The sequence below is a fragment of the Coffea arabica genome, chromosome 2c (assembly GCF_036785885.1).
Source record: "Coffea arabica cultivar ET-39 chromosome 2c, Coffea Arabica ET-39 HiFi, whole genome shotgun sequence".
Classification (NCBI taxonomy): Eukaryota; Viridiplantae; Streptophyta; class Magnoliopsida; order Gentianales; family Rubiaceae; genus Coffea; species Coffea arabica.
The window spans coordinates 31297894-31317070 of record NC_092312.1 but is presented as its reverse complement, the minus strand read 5'-3'; the positions used below and the strand labels follow the sequence as shown (position 1 = coordinate 31317070).

Here is a 19177-nt window from a genome sequence, read left to right as displayed (position 1 = left end):
AATCATAATTCTTGAGCCAGGTGTCAATTCCATTCATGTTCCAACACAGTTAATTTCATGCAATATCAGACAACCATGAAGCCGTAAACCCGAAAGCCAAAACATAAAGTAATAAATTATGAACGGACAAGTCAACAATCATGATTTCAACAAGTATCTTTGCGAGAACCCTCATTTTAAAACACAATTTCCTCAATTAATTGCCTTATTCTAGGATTTAAATCATATATTACATGCCATTACATTTACTTTTCTAGGTGTTACAATAATTTTCATGCATTACACTTTATTCCTTTTACTTGTAGTAAAACATTTTCTTTAAGATAATTTTAATTAATGCACCACTTACATTTTACCAAGTGTCTTTATATTAGTGGTAGAAATCTTACATGTAGGATTATAGGTGCTAAAATATGATTGGTGCACTTGGAAAGGTTAGTTAGAGGTGTTAAAATCTTATTGGTGCATTTGGAAAGGTTAGTTAGAGGTGTTAAAATCTTATTGGTGCATTTGGAAAGGTTAAGACACCATTAGTCAAAGATTAAGAGAGAGTTGGACAAGTAAGTGGACATGTGGCAAAATCCTAGCCAAGTATCTTGTTGGAACCAAGATTGGAAGATTATTTAAACTAGCCAAGGCCTTTTCTTTTCTTGTGTTGGCCGAATTTCTTGGCTTCAAGAGAGAGAGAGAGTGAGCTCCATAAACTTGTTTTCTTACTCTAGCAAACCAAGAACAACAATCAAGAGAGAAAAAAAATCTGAATTAGTGAGAGAGTTCCTACAACTCCAAGTGTTTGATCCAAGCTTGAAGACTTACTTTGGTGAAGTGATTTTGGTGGTGCAAGCTCACTATAAGAGAGGTATATGTCCTTTAAATCTTGGTTTTTGATGATAGATCATGCACTTGAAAGTGTTAATAGCAAGGATACAAGTTGTTTGGTTGAGATGTTGAGTTAGTTTCTTGAAGTAAACAAGTAGTAGCTAGGTTTCTTAGTATGTACACCAAGTGTTTGATGAAATATTTGATTCTTATTCATGTTTGTTTATGAGGTATTATTATGTTTAAATCTCTTTTGAGTTGAATCTATTACTTGATATGATGATTGAGTAGAAAACATGTAAGGATGAAGATTGAACAAATGTTGAAAAGTGTGGGCTGGTTGCTTTGTCTAGGCTGGCCGGTTCTTGTAGGAGGGATTTTCCCTCAATCTTGTTGTTAAATTATGTCATAATCAAGCCTAATAAACTAGGTTAAATATTGGTTAAGCCTATGAGCAAGTTGGAATGGAGTTGAAGCAAGTAAAGTGGTGATTTTGAACCATTAGTAGACTGTTTTAGGACTCTTGTAGTTATGGGATCATTATGGCTACCTTAAATCATGTTGTATGTTATATTGTGAACTCCATTGATCCTAAGTGACTTGAATCCTTATATATGATCACTTGAGGAGTGAATTGGGTGAATTTGAATCAAAACTAATGAAGTTAGCCCTAGAACTAGAGTAGTTTGGTATAGGATTAATGTTGATCCAGGGTTGAAAAAACAGCCATCTTGTCTGAATTACTGTTGTTGATAGGAGACGAACCACAGTGTGAGCTTGGTACCGTTAGAAAGCCCTTCGAGTCTAGTTTCTAACGCCACTGACGGCACCTAATTTCGACTTTTCTACAGTGAGTTATGACCGTTTTCCTAAGACTGCCAGGGCATGACTGTGCAAACCGAGAAGAAATCCTTAAGCATAATTGGAACTTTTCTTTTGCCAAACCTTCATGCACCTACTAAACTTGTTTTCTCATGAACTTTTACCATGGTTTGGACCTTGTTTGCATGACGGATTAAGTAGCTTAGACTACTCACTTGGTCTCTTATTAAGCCTAACCTAGTGGGGCATGAATCTAATTGTTAACGATTTCGCTCGTTGCCCTAGGTTTGGGAAACGAAGGTGACCGTAACTAAGACGTTTGACATCGATTGCTTCTTTTGATTGACAGGTGAGTGTTCCACTACCTGTTACTTGTTATGTGGATTACTTGTGTACTTGAAATTATTGAATTGGTATTGTTTGAGCCAAACACTGTTTTAACAAAATTGAGGCGAGTATGTACTTCATCATACTCGACCTTCCTTGTTTGTTTACTGAGGCTCTATTTATTGAATGAAATACCATGGGATGAAATAATGATATATGTGACTGTGCTTGAGTTGCGTGGAGGATATTCCACCGACTACTGTACTGTTTGGGTACCCAACCTCACAGGTGAGTCGGCCGTATCGAGCCAGCTAGGGCTTGGTCGAGAAAACCGATAAACCTTGAGGACTGTTTACTGTTCACTGAAACCGGTATACTCGAGTATTACCTAACTACTGTTTATGAAGTGCGGGCCCGGTGGGGGGTTGATTGGTGGACGGAGGCAGGTGAAAGTGGTGTTCTACGGACTTAATATTCTGTGTATACAAGTGTTGACGGAGTGTCAACGGAGACATTTATGATCAAGCTCAAGGGGATTTTGGCTTTTGAAAGCCACCCGTATCCTTGAATTGAATTGTGATTAATTGTTATTGTATCATACGGTATTTACTTGATTGTTCCATGCCCTAATTTGACTATGTGTTTACTTGCTTTACTTGGAACCTCACTGAGCTTTAGTTCACCCCACTCCCTTTGTTTTCCTTAACAGATCGGGGATGGACTAACGGTCGAGGGCTTTCTTAGCTTTGTTTGCTTGAACTTGTAACCTTTTGTTAAGATGACTTTACCTTTTGCTTTTGTAAGCTTGAATTTCTAAGTTTGACTTATGTTATGTAATTCGTAGTATGAAATGGTAAGTGTGACTCTTACCTTGCCGTATTAAGTTTGGAAAATTGATTGATAGTTATGTGTTATTAGGATTGTACAATTTAATTTGAAGTTATTCTGAGTTGCTAGTTCTTTGATCGACTGAGTCCCGGCGAGAGCTGGGCAGGCAGTCCGCTGATACCCTAGGGTTCGCCCTAGGGAGAGGTGGGGCTGTCACAATCTTGTTAGCCGATTGTTCACAAATATCACACATAATTTTCTTAAAATAAAAATGATCAAGTCCAAATTATTTCGTAATAATCTACCATATTTAACTCTGATACCACTTGTTAGGGTGGTTATCTAAATTTAACATTTGATGAAAACTATCACCTGTTAAACCCAAAATCTATATGACAATTATTAAAAAATAAATTAACAGTAAAATAACGGAAGCATACCTAAATTCATGTTAACAAACTGGCACTTGAATCCTTGAAGATTTTGGGATGGCCTTCCAGATCAACATATATTTACCAATCCTTGAGAGAGTCCTTTAGTTTCTCTCTGGTATCTTTCCTGGCGATGGGATATCAGGAAGGAGTTATTTTATGGTACTAAAACATACGACAAATAGAATATGTGTGACTTGGGGACCATAACTCTATTTATAGATAACAATTCTGTTACTCTTTGGATCCGTATTTCAGCCCATCATAGAAACAGGAAATACCCTTAAGTTTCTACACATTAAAGACCCACACCCTATTAGATACATTAAGCCCAAACTATATCTGATCACTTTAATTGGATTTAACCTTATTTGACAGTTTGCAACCCATAATTATTCACGTATAAGTCCAATGTTGGATTAAAGATCCAACAAAAAGTGCATGTAAGATCGCATCCAAGGAAAGAACATAAGTTTCAGAGAAGCTACTTTGAGGGCACAAAGGAATGCCATGTCCTCCAAGAAAGTTTGTCAAGCCTCCTGTAGAATGTACTGACATTATGATCACCAAGAAGAGATGCTGTTAGTCTTGAGTGTTGATTTAGGTTAAACTTTTGATCTATAAAGCTATTCAGTTGGTAAAGATGCTCAAGATGTGCAGAGTGATCTTTCCAAAGACTGTAATTCCAGCTTTTGCTGGCCATAATGCAATTTGCTTCTTTTGATTGTACTATTCATAACCACTGAGGAGCAACAAGAACTGCCTGCCTGTTTGGAAAGTGAGTTTTTTGGATATCTATATAAAACTTTACTGTAGACCACTGTAGAAGTTGTAGAAAAACTTTGTAAGATGAAATTTTTTTTCCTTTTCCTTTTCATTTTCTTTTTTTTCTTTCTTTCTTTTTTCTTTTCCTTCCTCCCTTCCCGCTTCTTCTCCCTTCCCCTTTCCTCCCCTATTACCTCTCCCGAGACTTCCATGGCCGCAACTCACAACAAAGTTTTTTCTTTTTTTTTGCTTTTTTTCTCTTCCCCTCTGACTTCCCCGCCACCCCTCTTCTCCCTCTCCCCCTCTCCTACCCACTCCCCTAGCTGCGATCTGGCGCGTGACCAGATCGCAGCCCCCCTCCTTCCCCTCCTAAACCTCCTAAACCTCTGCCTCTTATCCTCCTCCTCGTCTTCAACCTCGAACACAATTTCATTCTTAATTGCAGACAAATCAATCCTAATCTTGGGCTTAGGGCTCCACTGGCTCCACTTAAAGTCCGGCCAGGAATAGGCCCTCCGAATTTCTGTCAATTTTGGCCGAAGCTTCTTGACAAAGTCAATCTCCGCAAGCGTGGTAGTAGCAAAGGCTGTAATTGTTGGGACAACGAAGGACGATCTGGAGGTCGAGTTCAGAAAATTCTCCAGCTCCCTGTCAGCACGGTTTTTAAAGGAATTCGCCCGGTTCTTAATCAATTGGAGGTCGGCACCTGCGGAGGAGCGGACCTCGCTCCATCTTTTGGAAATGAACGAGAAAGCCTTCTCCGCTGTAACGATTGAGCGGGATGGCGATGATGATGAAGACGACGTTATCCGGGCCTCCGGGGAGGCTTTCATATTAAGCATCATCTAGAATTTTGGGAATTTAATGCACAATTTGATTTTTTTTTTCCGCCTGGGGGTTTGCAGAGAATTGCAGGATTGAGGTGCTTATGACTTGTGAGAGAGAGCAGAGTTAAATGAGCAAAGGAATAGCTAAGATTTTGGAAAAAAAGTTTTTTGTGTATTTTTGAAGTGTGTAGGTTAAAAACTTTGATAAGTTTTTTGGGGTTCCTGTAGTAAAAGTTGTTAAAAAACTAGTATTATACAAACTTGGTAAAAACTTGAGGTTCCAAACAGGCCCTGTGTTTTCTTTAGGACTAAGGTCTTGTATAATAGTTTAATTCAGCTTTTAAATTTAATGGGTTCAAATATTAATATGTTCAGTTGCATTTGATAACAAAAAATAAAATATTTGAATTAATTAAGTGGCATTGATTTTTTAGACAAAATTTGGTTTTAAAAATAAGTGATAAGCTAGGTGCATTTGATTGATAAAATTGAAATCTGAATGCTGAAATCTGAAATATGAAGTTTGAATCTATTAAATTATTAAATTGTTAAGTATTAAATCTGATACATTTGAGTGCATATCACATTCAGTGGTAAGTGAATGATTTATCACTTAATTTTGAGATCAAGTTTTGTTTAGAAAACTCAGTGCCACTTAATTAATTCAGATATTCAATTTTTGGTTATTACAGGGTCTAAATATATTAAGCTATGATTTCATTAAATTTAAGTGTTGAACTGGATTATCAAATAAGCCCTTAATGTGCCCTCCGGGGCTTGATCTGGTGGCTAGGGTTGCTGAAAATAGGGCTTAGGTCCTTGGTTCGAACCTTGCTACCAGCAAGTTGCGGAGGGTTGTGGAATAGTTTATGGGGTCCACTCCCTGTGGGACACCCCTAAAAAAAAAAGCCCTTAATGTGATATAGACTCAAATGTATCATATTTAATATTTAACTATTCAATAACTTAATGGATTTATATTTCAAATTTGAGATTTCAAATCTCAATTTTATCAAACACACCTAAGTTTAACATTATATACTATGGTGGCTTGCATAATTGTGATGTATGTGCAAAATTTCTGTTGAAAAAATTGAAAGTGACGAGAAAGACTTGAAATCGTATAGATTCATTTGGTCAAAAAATTAATAAGGAAAACACACAACCAACAACTAATTATTAGTAGCTAGGGGAATAAAATTAATTAGTAGCTAAGAATTTGATTTAACTAATTAGTAGCTAGGGGATTTGATTTATCTCGACTTCACCAACAATTTGTACATAACTAATCATTTTGGTAAAGAAATTATTCACAAAGATCTGTGCAAAAATTTTAGGTATAGAAACACATACAAGAAAACCAAGAGAAAGTTATTTATATTTACAATGAAGAGGCTATTTTCACAAAGAAAAGACACAGAGCCTTTCCAAGAGTAATTTGAAGAATTAATGTGTAATTTAAACGATTGAAAGCCAGTTCAAAAGACAAAAAATATTTGTTTGGATAGGAGTTTATTTAGATGAATTATTTGAGATAATTACTGTAATATTTTTTGTGATAGAATATATGTGAGATAAAAAGACGATTAAAAAGATAAAAGGATAATTAGAATTTATAAAACAAATTATCTCAATCCAAATTTTTGAGGCTGGGCTCGTTCTCCTGTACTATTATATCATAAAAAGGGGAGTAGTAGCTGAAACATCTATGGGATTCGGGTCTTATTCTGATTTTAGAGGCCTTGCAGACAAATATATAGCTGAACCGCGAATAAAAAGACGGTTAGCTTTCTTATTGAAAGGAATGTACGTTATTGTAAATGTCAACTTAAATACCCTTGCGAGTTAGGACTTTCCTTTTCTATCCTTGAGCTTGTGCATTCTTTTTTTTTTTGGAAACTTTTCAGTTTACTTGTTTGCTTTCCTATTAAAAATTTATACACCAAAACATTTTATGCATACATAAAAATATGTATATATATATACACGTATATGTATATGTCTATATGCACACGCGCTGTCTTGCGGCGCATGTCTAACTGGTTGGCATTGTTATTGTTTATAAACATAATTTGTAATGGATGAAGCATTTTATCTACAATGAAAACAATTTGCCAAGTTCAAAGAAAGTAAGAAAATAATTCACTCGTTCATCTTCAAATGCGAAAATACTTTATGGAAATTTGATAAAATTAGTCGCTGCGCATGAATTTTGCTTCTTTATTATCTCTTTTTCTGCCATTTTTTTTTTTAAAAAAAAAACCAAAGAAAAAGGAAGAAGTAAAGAAGGAAATGTTTGCCACCGTAGTGGACCGGAAAGCCCCAGAGCAAAGCTTGAGAAGTCAGCAGCCATAAACCATTACGTGCACTCCATGAGTTCATCATGTTCCACACATAACCCAACTAAAATTTTGTGAAAATGAATTAAAAGGAAAACGACAATCAACTTATTTGTTCCATTAGTTCATCATTCTTGATTTTTCTTTGGCTTTCTGACAAAGCACACCCCTTTAAGTAACTGCTAAAATCTCTCTCATTCTCTCTCTCTCTCTGGATACTTGTGGAATATCTTGTATTTGTTTTTCTCTCACCACATAAACAAACTTAAGATTTCTCCCAAATTCTTGGAGCTGAAGCCAATGATTTCTTGCTCTGCTTACTGAAGGTAATAAAACAAGAAACTCTTCCTTGGGACTAACTGGAGTTTTTCTGCTTAATTGTAAAAATTGGTCTGTTGGGATTAACTGATTGGGTGTTTTGTCAGGTGGGTTTGGGCCAATTTTTGCTTTCTTGGTTTAGTTTTTTAGAAATGTTTCTTTGCGCTTTTGCTGTCAAGGGTTTATGGCTTTTATTCCAGTTGCTTGATGTTGTATCTAGATGTTCCTGTTTCTTGAGTTTTTGGTTTGTTCTCCAGTTGCAAATGTTCTTAAAAAGAAGGGATTTTACGACTAACATACTTAATTGGTTAAATGAATTTTATGAGTGAAATTGGAATGAATATATTCAGTTTCGTTTAATTGGGAGTAAGATGATTAAGAAGTTCATTTTGGTTCATTCATCAAGTTGGGATTATCAAAAGATCCTTGACATTTTCAAAACTAGGTAGATAAAGAAAGAAACAAATTATACAAAGGATAAAGTTCAGTTCTTTTTTGTTTTTGATTTTCAATGACTTCTCTTTTACTGCATCTGCAAATGCTATGTAGTAGTGTTTGCTCAATTAATCATTTTGGTGAACATTTCAGAGATCTGTTCTGAGCTATGGAAATTATCTCTTGCCACGCTATGCATGGCCAGTATCTAGTAAAATTTAGAGGGTATGCCGTTGGGAAAAGCCCAAGATCAAATCAAGCAAAACTTTGGAATTTCAAGGAGAGAAGATTGATATCTGTAGTCAGTCAATGTAAGCTCAAGGCTCTTAGACATTCTTATTTAGATCAATTAGCCATAAGGAGGCTTGGAAGAGCTCACACTGTTAGGACACTAAGTGCTCTGAAGGGATATGAACATGGTGATCCAAGCGTCTTGAGTGAAAGTTTAAACTCCTATGTACTTGATGGTAAAGAGAATGTTACTGATAGTGACAAGACTGTACCTAAGGTCTTGATTCCTGGTTTGCCTGATGAAAACAAGGGTGATTCTGTTGCTTCAATTACCAGTTGTTCCTGGGAATGGAAGCCCAAACTTAATGTTCACTACGAAACAGCAGGATCCGTGAATGTTGATTTTCCTCCGGTTCTCTTTCTTCCTGGTTTTGGAGTTGGTTCCTTTCATTATGAAAAACAATTGAAGGATCTGGGTCGAGACTTTAGAGCATGGGCAGTCGATTTTCTTGGGCAGGGCTTGTCATTGCCACGTGAAGATCCAACTAGACAGACAAAGAATGGTGACAACCTGAAATCAGATGTGGAGAACTTCTTGTGGGGTTTTGGAGATGAGACCGAACCTTGGGCGAAAGAGCTTGTTTATTCTTCTGATTTATGGAGGGACCAAGTCCGTTACTTCATCGAAGAGGTATAATTTGGTTTACTACTTTTTAGCTTTATCAAAGAGTATTTATGAGATTCTTGTGTGTAACATCTTGTGTTTTGGCTCTAGAGTTTGGTCGAGTAGCATATTCAGTTGGTTTTTTATAGTATTGCTCTCTGCTGATTACTCTATTTATACGTGTCAACACATTGAGAGTATCAAGATTAAACTGATGGTGTCTTAAACGCATTTTGTTCAGCTTTATTATAAATGTCTTTCCCTCTGATATGTTATCGAATTGATCTCACATCTGTATCATACTTGTGTTTGGTTAGTTTCGATAAGGTACCTACTGTCATCTGACTAGGTTTTCAACTGGAGTACAGCTTTTTAAAACTTCTATTCATTAAACAGTATGTGACGATGAACAAAATTTTGCATATATTATAGAGGATGGTCCTCTGTCACATTAGCTATTCGCTGAGTGTTTATCGTCCTGTACCAAGATGGCCTGAAAAGAAGATGATGACAACATTTCTTTGGATGTAGTGAACTGCAAAATCTATCTTCAAGCTGTCCATCCCAAAATATTAATTGATTTACTTTCATTGACCATAAATAGGAATAAGCAGGTATACAATGGAGTTAAGTAACTAATGTTGGCTCATGGAGAGCATAGATGTTGTATCATATCAGAGAGGGAGTGGGGGACCGAATATCAATAGTATTCCTCAAAAATAATGTTTTTGGCAGAACAATTAGATGAGTTTGAATGGTTTAGTCATTTTTCTTGACAACAGGATCGTTTGTAGTTCTTATGGCCAAATCAAGTGAAACTTAATTTCCATATTGATGCTAAAGGAATTCCATTTTGTCACTAAACTGTTACATAGCATCTTTTTTTATTTTTCTTGTTGCAATTTCATGAGCTAAGTCTTGTCCATGATAAAAGTTGATCAACTGAGAAGTTCTTAGAGTACCATTACGAATTCCTAGCTGTTGAAATAATTATTTCTGCAATTGCAATTTGTATCACTTACACAAAATATTGGGAAGTCTTTGTTGGATGGGACCAATTGCTAGCTACTATCTTGTTCAGCAATTCCTTTTGTAGTGGAAACTTCAGTCATCTCAAGATATTTTGTAGATTTCTGTCACAATCTGCAAGCCTAGGGCACCACAATTTCGTCTTGACATTTCAACCATGGATTACCGTCATACTGCCTTTGATAGTGCTTTGCACAAAATGGTGCTATGCTTAATCCGTAACTATCTAATACTTGATTTTTTTACGTTTGTCACCAGTTACAGGGCATCTATTTCGTTCTTGTGGTTTTAAAACTTATGATGTACCTGCTACTTGTTACTCTTCATAAATAGTCTTTTAGAAGCTGGGTACAGGGAATATTACAAATGTTAAGATTACTGGATAAACATGCTTGTTTCAAAATAGTTCTGTTACATGGTCAGATAGAGCTTATTTAACTGGAGAATAATCTCAGCTCTATCAGACCTTTATTAGAAAGAGAGTGTGGAAACTGAATAAAGCATGACAACAATGCTAGTTTATCAAACTATATGTCAGGAGTGCATGAAATTTTATGTACTTACCAGTAGAGTGGTTGTTCCTGAATTTTTTTTACTTCTAGTAATATTGCTCTGATTCCCCAAAAATGAGTGGAAATTACGCACTGGAAAGTGCATGATAGCTAGCCAATAAAAGTTGATGAAATAGCAAAAAATACCTCTAAAATATTTGGCCTACAGATTTAACTTGAAATCTGAATCTGTAAACAACATTTGAACCCTCAGATTTATGTAAGCTAATGGCAGAACCTGTAATTCTTGATATGACCTAGATATATAATTCCTGAGGCCTAGACAGAAGTAAGATTCATGGTCTGCTTGGGAATGTAGAGTGTGAACCAACTTTAGACACTCTTAATTTCCTCGCATTTGGTATATGTTTAAATATGTGCACAGAAAATATGATTTTTCTTGAGTACTATATAACTGCTGAAAGATTGTTTTACAATCAGATTGTATGCGAGAACTTTTTCTTCACCACATGCCATTCAATAAATATTCTTCTAACTTTGTTCAGCAATCACAGCAGTATAGTTTAACAGATTAGTGAGAATCTTAAAAAAGGAATATGTTTTCAATGTATAGAATCACTTTTGGCACTATATTCAAACTTTAAAGTTTATGCTTGCCAGCATCAATATTGTTAACTTTTATGCTGCCATTCTATCTTCCAGTCAAATAAGAACCGTACCAAACTACGGATTTTTTTTTTTAGTTTCTCTAGATTTCATTGTTGTTCTATAGCTTTATTTTCATGTAAGGGATTATATTCTGCACGCTTTTGAGAATATCTGCTTGATTACAATTATTCAGTGGAGATGTCTTTAGTATTTGCCTGATATGGCTTTTAGGATTCCAAGTTACTTTTTGGTGTTAATACTGGAGATTCCTGACCCAATAGGTGATTACATTGTCTCTTTATGCCACAGGTGATTGGAGAACCTGTTTATATTGTTGGGAATTCACTCGGAGGATATATCGCGGTCTACTTTGCAGCATGCTATCCCGAATTGGTGAAAGGTGTAACCTTGCTTAATGCTACTCCTTTTTGGGGATTTCTTCCTAACCCTATGAAATCTCCTAGATGGTCAAGCATGTTTCCTTGGGCTGGCACATTTCCTATTCCTGCCACAATTAAAAGTCTTACGGAAATTGTGTAAGTTCTGTCACTCTTCTGTTAATGTGAATGTTTCAACTTAATATTTTTGGATGCAAGTCCACTAGCCGAAACCCCTTGTCTTAAAAAAGTGGAGCCTGTTGATTACTCGTCTACAAGTGTATAGTCAAATTCTTTTGACCAAAAAAAGGAGGGATGAGAATCACACTGTTGCATTAGAAAATTTTTTAGGAAGAGAGAAACTTCTGTTTTCAGTGTAAAACTGCTTTCAATTGGCTGAAAAGCTCTAAACTCTACCTAATTTCTCCATTTCCTCTGCGGTTTTAGGTGGCAGAAAATTAGTGATCCTGAAAGTATTGCAGAGATACTTAAGCAAGTATATGCAGATCACTCGACAAAAGTTGATAAGGTGTTCTCCAGTATACTGGAGATAACAAAGCATCCCGCAGCTGCTGCATCATTTGCTTCTATTATGTTTGCTCCTCAAGCACAGTTAACCTTCAAGGACTCTTTATCTAGGTAGCCAGACGACAGGAGCCATAAAATGCAAAATAATTGCTTAATCATATTGGTATTTTTACTACACCAAGTTATGGTCTTATGTCCAACTTGAATTTGCAGGTGTCAAATGAACAACTTACCTGTCTGTCTCATGTATGGCAAAGAAGATCCTTGGGTAAAGCCTATCTGGGGTTTACAAGTGAAACGCCAACTGCCAGAAGCTCCATATTATGAGATTAGCCCTGCTGGTCACTGCCCTCATGATGAAGTTCCAGAGGTAGGCAACACTGATCAATTAGCAGCGCTAATTTATGACACTTGTTTGTTTGCCTGGTTGCAGGTTACCAACAATTGCTAGTACAGTTGTTTGATGCGAAATTGGTTTCCCATTTAGAATATTGCCTCTGTTTACAGCAAAGGTTCTGTTCTGGCCTATTATCATCCTAATGTGTCTGTCTGAAATTTACTTTATCACACAGGTGGTGAATTTCTTATTGCGTGGGTGGATCAGAAATGTAGAATCCCAGGGTTCAGTGGCACTGCCTCTGTTTGATAGCCCTGAAAATTTTCAGAATGACTTTGCCAAAGACCTGGAATATGTTAGAGAAGGTTCAAGAAAATTAACTAGGGTACAGTGCTATGGATCCGAATCATCTTTCTGGAAAAGGATTATCTCTTTAATCAAATCTCAGTTTGACACTTCAAGAAAGTGACTCAACAAAAGATTATCGTCTGTGTAAATGGTGATACACGACCCGATGCATTTCATACTTTTTCTTTTTTTCGACTAGTCGATGTATAGATAAGGTAGCTTGTATTTGTGTTTTGTCTTGAACAGTATATTGTACAAGTTATAGAAGCTGAAAGTGTGCTTAGCTGCTTAGTTTCAGTTGTTCTCTTAGAACAGCTGCCATCTGAGTTTGTAATTTAGAATTAGGGCTAGCTAATTATATTTTCAGCAAAGAGAAACGTGATAGATCCATGTCTTTTCAGAAATTAGGCTTCTGATAATTTTGTTAAATTGCCAATTATAATCTAGGCAGCTATATCAGCTTGATCATTTCAGATTGAATTATTGAGAGGGACTTTAAACTTTTCCTTGGCATCAGTATCGTCACTTACTATTTTTGTTGAGTACTTATTTTCTTCTGTCTACAGAGACCTCCTATCCTTGGCACTCTTTTCTTCCATATGAACAACTTTGGCATCCATATTACTGCATTGCATTTGATGCAAATAGTTTCCTATAGTAGATTTTGCCTGGACTTGCTGCAAGATTTCCCATTCGTTGCTCAGTAGTTTCTCTAATGTCTGAGGGAAAACTTGAATGAGCAAATGATAGCAAGTTTTTATGCTTCTTGCTTTTCTTTTGGCTTTTATTGTTTCGGTATAGTTACTTCTAGGGGAAATATAAAGTGTAGGAGTGGTGGAACTTTCTTTTCCTGATCACTAGCCGGAGGCCATTGATGCCCGTATTAAGTGACTCTATTAGATGGTTTGTGGGCTTTGATCCAAGATTTCAGCATCTACCATCACACCTCCTTTTTGCTAAAAATCAGTGGACTGCACCATAACTAAAGTGAGCTATCCATTTTGTTTTGTCGAGCACCGTAGACTCTTGACAGTTTATACTAACCTTAACCTCGAGCAACCCTCAAAAGTCGGCAACTTTTGAAGGTCCCACGGGAAACTAATATACCCTCCCAATCCCCCCCAGTTTGTCGGAGCTATACATTGTGCTGTACCTTTGCAGGCATCAACAGATTAATTCACTGCATTCCAATGTCCACAAAAAATGTGGCCATTCTCTACATTTGTTTCTGATGTAAGAACATGTTCAATAGTGCTGATTTTGGCACTACACATTAAATTCTTGGGGCCAAACCTTTACTTTTCTACAGCTAAAAATGGCTTGATAATGCCTAGATTTTGCAGATTACGAATATCACAAATATTATACTGTCACCACCAAAAATTAAAGAAAAAAAAAAACTATTTTGGTTTCCTTCATGGTTCTCACAATGTTCATTTCTATTTTTTTCCTTTAAATATGGTCGTTTTATTAACGGCCTAACTCTTTCTAAAGAAAGTACTAATGTAAGAATTTTGGTAAAACGAAACAATGCCTCTTTCTTGAACTATGCAAGAACTCTTTTGCAAGGTAAAATATGTTGCGTTAACTCACTCATTCTAAATTTTATTTGATGTAACTTTTCTCAATAAAATGTTAAGATTTTTTCGTGAAGCAAATAATTTTTTTCTAAAAAATAAAGCTTGAAGTTTGTTCGGTGTTTTTAAGTAGCTTTGGCATTAAATTCATTAGGCCAAGAATATTTGCATGAGAAAAGAGGAAGTAGCGGATGGACTCATATGATGATCATGAGCTGGGGCCTCCGGGACAAATTCTTACGATGTCACTTTTTTTTTTTTTGGAGAAATAATGTCATTATTGCCAGACATCACAATGTTTATCCTTATAATTCGTACTAATCACCAATGAGGTCTTGCTATTTTCATAGGTAACACTGAAACTTAAAGGCGTAAAATTCTTAGATTCTTAAAGGCGTAAAATTCTTAAAGGCATCCTATTGTCGTCAATTGTAATATAGTAATAATAGAATAATTAAGCCCGTTTGAGGTTGCAATATGTAAAAAAAAAAAAAAAGCCACTTTCGAGTACTAAAAGTACTTCAAAAGTATTTGGTAACTAATTTTTCATAACTTAAGGAGCTCAGTCTTTGATAATTTAAAAGCAGTTCTGTCAGAGGTGCTTTTTTTATAAGCCACGACAACTCCAAATGGGACGTTAGTAAATTAATGTAAATCCAATCCAATAGTATAGGTAGATAACCCCACCATACATTGATGGTACTGATTCACGAAGAAAACAAATTGAGTAGCAATCAAATTTCGGATGTTGAGAGGAGATTGAGCTCCAGAAGGCCATACAGCTAAGGGGAGCCATAAACGTGTAGGCAGAGACAGGCTGTTTGAAGTGTATGGAACATTCTTGAAATTTCACTGTGTCTAAACTGGCAACCAATTTGGCCCCAATACCCTATACCTATTTTTTTCGAAACTGAAATTTCTTGTATTAATTTCTGCTTCTTTAAAAGAACAACAATGAATGCAATACATAATTAAGATTGAATACAAAATCTTCTAGTCAATGTGTGCATTAATTAAATAGCGGTGCATTTGCTATTCAAGATGTCAATTTCTGCGTTTTATGAAATGTAAATTTGGATGATTTGTTAGAGATTATGGGGATCTTCTTTTGCTCCTTTTTGAATCTTGAGTTCACTGAAGACAATAAAAATGTCACTAATATGAAGAAAATACTTCCTTGCAGGAAAAAAATTTCTCATGCTTGAGAGAGGGTTACAGTCTAAAGAAGAGTATGAGTTTAAATTTTGTATTGAGGGTATGGGTTGGGTGATTCATGGTGGAGGGGAGGGAGGAGATAGTGTAATCGAGGGGTTCCAAATTTGACCCCTGCCACTTACACTGAAAAATAAGTTTAAATTTTGTAAAATAACTTAAAGGTAATTAATGTACATATATGTTAAGTCATTAGTTTTGTTAGAATATTATTTTCTTTTTGTTTTTTTTTCCAAGCAAGCACCATTAATGATTTTTCTCAAAATTCCGCATTTAACCCAAAAACAAAACTAAAGAGACTGTATTGTTATTAGTGGTGCTGTTGTCAATATTATTCTGATATGAATGTGGCCCTGATGTTATTCAAGGATGGTTCTACAAAAGTGCCGAGTACTTCCTTGGGGTTAATTTCACTTTGCACCGTTTAATTATACTCAAATTTTTACTTTGGTTCTGAAATTTCAAGTTGGGATACTTGAGTCCTTGAAGAATAAAATTTCTCTTACTTGAGTCAAATTTGTCCTACTTTAATCCCTAAAGTATAAGATTTGTCACACTTAAGTACAAAATATGTCCCACATTCTAAAGTAAAGTATACAAGATTAGGATAAATCTTTTATACACTGACAGTGTATACACTAACGGGTTCAGATGCATGCCACATACAGAAAATTTGATGTTGAAATTCAAATTCAAATGATGTGGCATACATTCAACCTCGTCGGTGTATACACTAACAGTGCAGGAAAGATTAATCCATTTGATTATATACTTTAAAGATTAAAGTGAAACAAATTTTATTTACATGGGATAGATTTTAAAATTTAGGGACTACAGTGTCTCACTTCGAAATTTGGGAACCAAAGTGAAAATCTAATATAGTTAAAGGGAGTAAAGTAAAATTAGCCCTATTTTCTAGAGTTTATTTTAAGTTATTGTTTTTGGACATGTTTTTTCATCTTGTCAACATGTTAACCTTGATAAATTAGAAACTTTTAACTGTGATGAGGTCAATGTTGGATATATCAAAGGGGAGAAAGAAAGCACATGGTTGTTGGGAGGAAATATGTGTGCTGTAAACCCATATTGCAAGTAAGGGAATACATATTTCAACAGAAGCTGCCATTTGCTAGAGACACACTACTATAATTTCTGGGTTTTGTGAGCTCCAAATATCCATCTTTTCCACTTTCTTGATATTTGAAGTTTGAAGCATCATATGTCCTTAGTCTCTCCACCCAATGATGGTTCTTGGTTAGGTGCCGTGATAGTCCTTCAACACTACAGTTTCTTGGTCACATCTTGTCATTTTCTTGGCCAACTCTCTAATTTGTAAGCTGTAAAAAATTATTAAATGATCTTTGATCATATACAATGCCTCAAAACATCAACATCACAAATAAACAAGCACTTAAGATGCCTTAATGGGAAATGCTTGCATTTTGTTCAATGTACGCGGTGTTTTTAGTTTGATGAATTCAAATGTCCAATATATTTACCATATGCAGGTTAGTGTATGTAGAAAACTTTACTTGACGGGATAATTCTTGTGGGACGTTTTTCAAAAGATTTTACCATAGCACCTTTAGTAAAAAGAGTTCATGACTATAGTCATTAGCGGAACCAAAAATTGAGAGTTGGGGAGTAATACTAGAAAAGATATACACTTGAAAGTATATCTTCTTAGTCTATCTATCGTTATATTTTTGTTAATATCTTGGGGAGAGGGAGAGGGCAAACTCTAATTTTTATAAAGATGTTACTAAAATATATTAATATTTTAACGAGAGACGTAAAGGAATTTTTTTTTGGGATGACCGTTCCCTCCCCCCCCCCCCCCCCCCCCCCCCCCCCCAAAAAAAAAAAGAATCTGCCAGTGACTATAATTATGGAAGTAACACATTTTCTTTGAAGGGAGAAATTTCATGCAAGTATAGACTTTGAAGTTAATTTGAAAATTTTTGAGGGGCAAAAAGTTTTACTCATCGAGGATATCATTGAAAACTTTTAAAAATTGAGGAGAAACAAACCTAAATTTCTAGAACTTGATGCCGATGGCACCTGCAGCACTAGGCCTGTCCTTGCATGAAAAATCGTAAAAAGATGGTTGGAGAACGAAGAACATTCTAAAAAAAAAACTCCCCTTCTGTCTTCTACATTCGAAGAGTTTTGCAGCCCTGATTCCTGTTAAGTAGTACACGTAGAACTGCTCCTGGGGCTGACCTTTTATTAGGAGTATATGCTTGAGTAAAGCAGAAGGATAAATCCAAGCAAATTGTTCTTAGAGCTTCAAGTACATGAGGGTCCTATCTATACATAGTGGATGGTAGAAAAGATGATTTGAAGAATATAAACCAAAAGGACAGAAACCAGTTCAACGTACAAACATTTTGTCTTATAGACAGAAGCAGAAAAAGTTTTGGCAAAAGTAAGAAAAGAACCTATCATATTGTGTATAAGATCAAAAATTCCAAGTGACCCCTGTGCCTGCAAGAAAAAGACAACAATGATGTTGAGTTTTCCTTGTCGACCATTTCTCACAAGATTCCATCTAACTCTGGATCAAAAACTTGCTGTACAGAAAATCAAATTCTGTTTCATCATAGAATCTTTGTGTCACTGCACTTTGGTTAATAAAGTTTTCTAATTATAGGATTAAGTGTTTACCTATAACAGCTAAAGATTGAAAGACTGGCAACTATGATAAATGGAAGTATGAGATTATTATTGAAAGAGTCATGGTCATTATACCTATGTCAGGTTTGAAACTAAACAAAAAAAGAGTATATTAATCTGACATGACAAACAAGAAGATTTGTTCAACAACTGAAAAACATGTTTTGGAAGATCGTGTCAAATTCTCACTTCACCAAGTAACCAAACGTGTCAAAAATTCATCCCGATTCACCAAATGGAAGTACTTGAAGCAAAGGAAACTTTCTACACGCTTCAATATCAAATTTTAATACAACTCCACAATGACATGGTTATCAATTGCTGAATTAAGTGACAGAAGGGAACATGTGATAAGCCGTCCAACTGAAAGACCAAGGACTTTTTCTTTTCTTTTCTTTTCTTTTTTTATCCCGTTTTCAGATAATACCAAAAGAAAAAGACTTTTACTGAGGCTTAGGGACTGTTTAACTTTTTTTTTGTATGGACCAAAACTCGATAGTGAGGTTTATATCTCATCTTAGTAGTAATCTTGGCGTTACAGAAACTTTTGTTTAGGATAAGAAATGGAATGAACCCAAAATCGTTTTATGAGGGAACTGAGTAACATGATTGAAGAAAATCAGTGACATTATTCCAATGTCGTATCTGCGGAAGAAGGGCGAAGAGAATACATGATCGAAGGAAGTTTTTGAGAGTCGTAAACGATGAATACAAGAAATATGGCCAACAAAAATCACTGGTAATTTCTGCAGATACAGCTAAGAGCTTCAAAAAAGTTCATCAATTTAGGCAAATAAAAGAATACAAGAACAAATACATATTCAATCAAAAACAAACTGAAGGTACCTTATACAAATCCCTGTGATATAAATAAGGAATGAATGACAAAAGAAAAGTTAACCATTGTTAACCACCCAATGGTATAGTATCAGATAAATAGAAGTCTACGCTACAAACCAGCAAGGTTTTCTTGACGAAGCTACCATTTTTTAATACAGATTTCTAGCCTAGGATGCCTGAATTGTCTCTTTGCTCCTCCTTAAATGAGGGCATTGAACTACAGAAGAATAAAACCAAAGCAGAGTTTGAATCAAGATAAAGTAATGTCTATCGACTTTGTACAGCAA

The 19177-nt window shown here is 35.5% G+C and overlaps 1 protein-coding gene and 1 long non-coding RNA gene across 2 annotated transcripts; both read left to right on the top strand.

Annotated features, from left to right (window-relative positions):
* Positions 1-665: 665 nt before the first annotated feature.
* LOC140035301 (uncharacterized) lies at positions 666-2933 on the top strand. Its single transcript, XR_011839321.1, has 3 exons — positions 666-859; positions 1927-1990; positions 2678-2933. It is a non-coding gene; the product is annotated as an uncharacterized lncRNA (long non-coding RNA).
* Positions 2934-7186: 4253 nt separating this feature from the next.
* Positions 7187-12876, top strand: LOC113727185 (pheophytinase, chloroplastic). The gene is made up of 6 exons (XM_027251205.2): positions 7187-7484; positions 8065-8833; positions 11305-11531; positions 11820-12011; positions 12114-12270; positions 12473-12876. The coding sequence occupies exons 2-6, from the start codon at positions 8081-8083 to the stop codon at positions 12704-12706; spliced, it is 1563 nt and encodes a 520-aa protein (XP_027107006.1). The 5' UTR covers positions 7187-7484; positions 8065-8080; the 3' UTR covers positions 12707-12876.
* The last annotated feature ends 6301 nt before the right edge of the window (positions 12877-19177 follow it).